Raw genomic sequence first — 4,615 nt, 5'->3', positions numbered from 1 at the left:
ATTTACTTTTAGCAAAAATAATTTTTGTTGGTTAAATATGTTTTCAAATGTATTTAATGATAATATTTAAGTTATTTACCTTGTTTAACATAATTTTACTTTAATGTTAGCCGATAAATGCATTTAAAATGTGAAATGAACTTAATAAATTTGGTTAAATAAACTAAATCTGTGTATTTCTAAAATTGAGAGACTAAATTAATTTTTATTAAGAAAAACTAATTCTATTTTTCACACATTAAGAAAAAAAAAACATATTTAATCCATATTTTAAGACCTACAAACTCAATCAGCCAAGATTTATTTTTGTAGTTTTTTTATTTAATATTTTTTTGTAAATTTATATGATTTATATATTTTAGAAAGATATATGATTTTAAGGTATTTTTATCAACCGGCCCAACCAAAGACATTTTGATAAATTTTAATAATAAGTTTAGTCCAACTAACACGCGTATATCCTAAGTAACAAATGTGTGTCTTTCCTTCTTGAAGAAAATATAAAAAGAATTAGACAATAAATATCTTATTTTTGCAAGAAAAACATTGCCACTTTATTTCTATTAATATGTGTATGTACATATAATATATGTCCCTTACAGACAGAGAGATAAAAATGGTGTTGAGAAGAGGTGGCTTGATTGGTGCGTGCTTGCTGCGAGGAAGCATGATTGCGTTATGTTCCCCTAAACGCTTTTTGAGGTGCATTCCGCGTAAGAAAACCAAGTTCAAATCCTTATGCATTATAATAATCTATTTCTTTATTTATTAATTAATTTCAATCCATCACTAACCCACACTAATATTTTACTTTGTGGGTTCATCTTTAGCACCACAATCTTCGTTACTCTACTTTTTAATGTTGGTGGAGCAATTAACCTTTTTTCGGTGTTGCTGCTTTGCTTTGTTTACTGAATGCTATTAGATCAGCTTCGTACTCTGTAATCCAACCTTTCATTATTTTCACTTCCTCCTTTCTCTGCCTCACCAACCATTCTGGATCCTTTGCTGTTCTGGATTGTATGTCAAGGCAATGACACCCTGAAATTGTTGTTCTAATCAAATTTACATAACAAAGTCTATAATGTTATATGATTTAAGGAGGATAAGTACCATTTACGGTGGTAACAGCAAGGACACTATTTGAAATATTCTCCAACACCCTGCCATTCATGGAGAAACATAAGGGTTCATTGAAACAAGTTGGAAAAAGAAGCTATAAAATAATAGTTTCTGAAGAAAATATTTACTACTGTACCCGCCAGAGCTGTAAGGATCGCGCAATCCATTGGAGAATATGATGTTGCTGGCAAACCTGTGGAGAATCAGTTTCAAATCCTGCGTTTTGTTTCATATACACCAAAAAGTATTAATATTTTATACTAATCATAGAAAACAGTTTTCTATTCAACTATGGAACATTAGTTTAGGAGAATTATATATTCTATATGGAGCAGAATGATTATATATATATATATATGGAAGAAACTTACATAACCCCCATAATAGGTGGTGACCCAATGAGGCCGAGGAAGAACACCATATAAGCTACTACACTCATGAACAAATTTCTTCATGTTGAAAGGTGCTGGTGGGAACATTGAATCATTCCTTTCATGTCCTATTGGCATAACCATCTCACTGCATGTCTGTTAATGAAGTTAATTAAAGATTAATCAAAGTAATGAATGTGTCATTAAGGGATGTTTAAAAAAATGGAACTGTCATTGAAAAGAATGGAACTGATATAGAAAAGTTCTAAACAAACCACTCATTAATTCATGTCGAGTTGAATAATTATTGTGAAGTGGTTAGGTTTGATGATTTCTTTAAAACCATTCAATAGAACCACTTTTGTAAAACAGGTTAAATTCTAACCAATCTGAAGTTTATAAGGTTTTATAAATAAGTGTTTAGATTGATGGCTTTCTTTTGAGAAAAAGTTCTAATCACACATAACATTTTCCGCATCAATTATAACATAGTAGTATAATATGAATGATGAATGTGTTGCCTTTTATAATAATTACTAAAAAAATTATACTTAATATGATTTCTGATACTGATTGAAATTAAGCTTTTAATGAGACGAAAGAACTTTAATTACCTGCCATCTCCAACCTATGTAAGTTTCAGTTGGACGATTAAATTCATTCATGTCATAACATGAACGATGTCCCATAAAAGCAACAACACCTTCAAATATTTGGCCAACAATGTCGGTTTTCTTAGCAGCTGCATCGATTGCACTGCATATAACCTTGACTGGGTTTTCAGAAGGGAAATCGTACTGAGCCGCGTCAGTGTATAAAGAGTCTAAGTAGTCCTTCAGTTCAAAGCTTTTGTTCAATTTCCTGAAACAGAAAAAACAAAACTATATTAATTTTTTAATCAACAAATTATATAGTTATCAGATGAATAAGATAATGTAGTTGTGCACAAACTAAGCTTACTTGCAAGTTTTAAATCTCTTGCTCAGAATTGAAAGACCATTAGGCTTCTTAGCAACTCTGTCAATTTCAGACCACGATTTACTTATAGTTTGGTAGCAGGTCTCACTAGTTTCCTGAACCATGCAAATTACGCATATCAGTTGCAAATAGAAAAATTATCATTTTGAAAGGAAAAAGTTGCATATATAGATTAAAAGAATATTACTTTGAAATCCTTTGTCACAATATAGTAGTATCCGGCTTGTGGGGCAATGCCATTGAAGTAAAGAATAGGTGCTGACGAAGCAAGAGCACCAAGAGCAATGTGGGGATACTTTAGGCGAAACCATGATGCAAGCACTACGTAATATATTTATAAGAAGGGAAATTAAATGAAACACCTCTTACACATAAGCAAAATCAAAATTTAATTGAATAAACTAATATCTCTGATAAAGCCATACAGACAGCAATGACATGCTGCAATTATGCAGAAGACTATGCTTTAAACTACATGACACGAATAATCTGATATACATGTAGTTACTGATATTTATCCATCAACAATCTGATGCCATAAATGAATTCATGTTCAAAAGTTGAATTTAGGTCTAATTCAACTTTATGAAACTGGTTTGTAAAGTGAAATGACTTCCAACAGAAATTATATGCTAATACAATTTACTGTTGGCCCTTATTCAAGTCCAAGTTTACACACACACACACACACATATATATATATATATATATATATATATATATATATATATATATATATATATATATATATATATATATATATATATATATATATATGCACATAGAAAATTGAAAAAAAAAGTAATAGATACTGTATGTAGTACTTCTTACTTCCACCATAAGAGCCTCCCATAACAATAATGGGAGAATTCTGAGCAGACAAAGTTTTCTTGATGTGCAGAAGCACAGCAGCATAATCTGCTATTGCTTGGGCTGAGTTAAAGTAGCCACGAGTGCTTGCATTTCTCATAGCTTCTTCCCTTGACCCAAATGGTATTGATTTCCCGTAGTACCTATGCTGTTTACAAACAAAATCACATATATATAAATAAAAGTTAATAGTGTATTATTAAATATTACTGAAAAAATATTAGACTATGTAAAGTCATGAATAATGGTGTTATCTTGATTGCATGTAGTTACCTCAATGTAAACAATAAGAGCTCTGAACTGAGGAGCGTTGTCTCTGGGAAAGCCAACAAAGTATACATCATCATCAAGTGGTGCTTCTGCACCAAAGAATGCAAAAATGGGTGCACTTGATTTTGCTCCACCCCAGTACTTGAAATTGATGACATATCTTTGCTGGAAAGTGTGGTAGCTGTCAGGTCTGTAGTTGAAGTGATCGAGCCTTTGGGTATAGTAAAATGTTTTGAAATCATCTGAGAAGTTTGATGAAGAAGAAATGATCTGGGGGTCACGTTCCTTGCTTCTCCGCCATGTTCCTAACCTTGGAATTTTGAAAGCATACACATTGACTGAGATGGTCAGCATGAACAATAAAAGCCATTGAAATGACTGCAAAATGCTTCCCATGGCCAAATGAGTTTGAGGCTATATCCTGGTTTGACTACAATGATTTGAGCTTGTATAATGGAAGCATATATATATATATATATATATATATATATATATATATATATATATATATATATATATATATATATATATATATATATATATATATATATATATATATATATATATATATATATATATATATGTATATGTATATATATATATATATATATGTATATGTATATATATATGTATATTATATATATATATATATTAATGAGTTTATAGAAATATAATTATAAGTATTTAATTTTATAAAAAATAAATAATAATTTTTTTATTATTGGAATGTATTTAAATTTTCTATATATTTTTAATAAAATAAATTATAATTACAATTTAATACAAATATTTAATTTTATAAAATTAAATGATAATATTTAAATTGTTTTTATAATTGGAATGTATTTAAATTTTCTATATAGTTTTTTTAAATAAAATAAAGTATAATAACAATTTAATACAAGTATTTAATTTTATAAAATTAAAAAGTAATCTTTTAGTTATTTTTATAATTGAAATGTATTTAAATTTTTTATATATTATTGTGAGAGCGGCAGCCGCGG

At 29.0% G+C, this 4,615-nt stretch overlaps 1 protein-coding gene across 1 annotated transcript; it reads right to left on the bottom strand.

Annotated features, from left to right (window-relative positions):
- Positions 1-743: 743 nt before the first annotated feature.
- Positions 744-4,064, bottom strand: LOC108332352 (uncharacterized). The gene is made up of 9 exons (XM_017567576.2): positions 3,615-4,064; positions 3,303-3,489; positions 2,659-2,792; positions 2,454-2,566; positions 2,108-2,354; positions 1,494-1,649; positions 1,259-1,338; positions 1,114-1,163; positions 744-1,041 (listed from the first exon to the last, which is right to left on the bottom strand). The coding sequence occupies exons 1-9, from the start codon at positions 4,005-4,007 to the stop codon at positions 875-877; spliced, it is 1,527 nt and encodes a 508-aa protein (XP_017423065.1). The 5' UTR covers positions 4,008-4,064; the 3' UTR covers positions 744-874.
- Positions 4,065-4,615: the final 551 nt, after the last annotated feature.

The sequence above is a fragment of the Vigna angularis genome, chromosome 11, assembly GCF_016808095.1.
Source record: "Vigna angularis cultivar LongXiaoDou No.4 chromosome 11, ASM1680809v1, whole genome shotgun sequence".
Classification (NCBI taxonomy): Eukaryota; Viridiplantae; Streptophyta; class Magnoliopsida; order Fabales; family Fabaceae; genus Vigna; species Vigna angularis.
This window is presented reverse-complemented; position numbering and strand designations above follow the sequence as displayed.

Bases quoted from the DNA above. Each gene is read 5' to 3' on its own strand.
- LOC108332352 (XM_017567576.2), bottom strand. From the start codon at position 4,007: ATGGGAAGCATTTTGCAGTCATTTCAATGGCTTTTATTGTTCATGCTG. The intron at 1,339-1,493 runs GTAAGTTTCTTC...AACAAAACGCAG, and splicing joins CCACCTATTATGGGGGTTAT to GATTTGAAACTGATTCTCCA. The intron at 1,164-1,258 runs GTACAGTAGTAA...CATGAATGGCAG, and splicing joins GATCCTTACAGCTCTGGCGG to GGTGTTGGAGAATATTTCAA.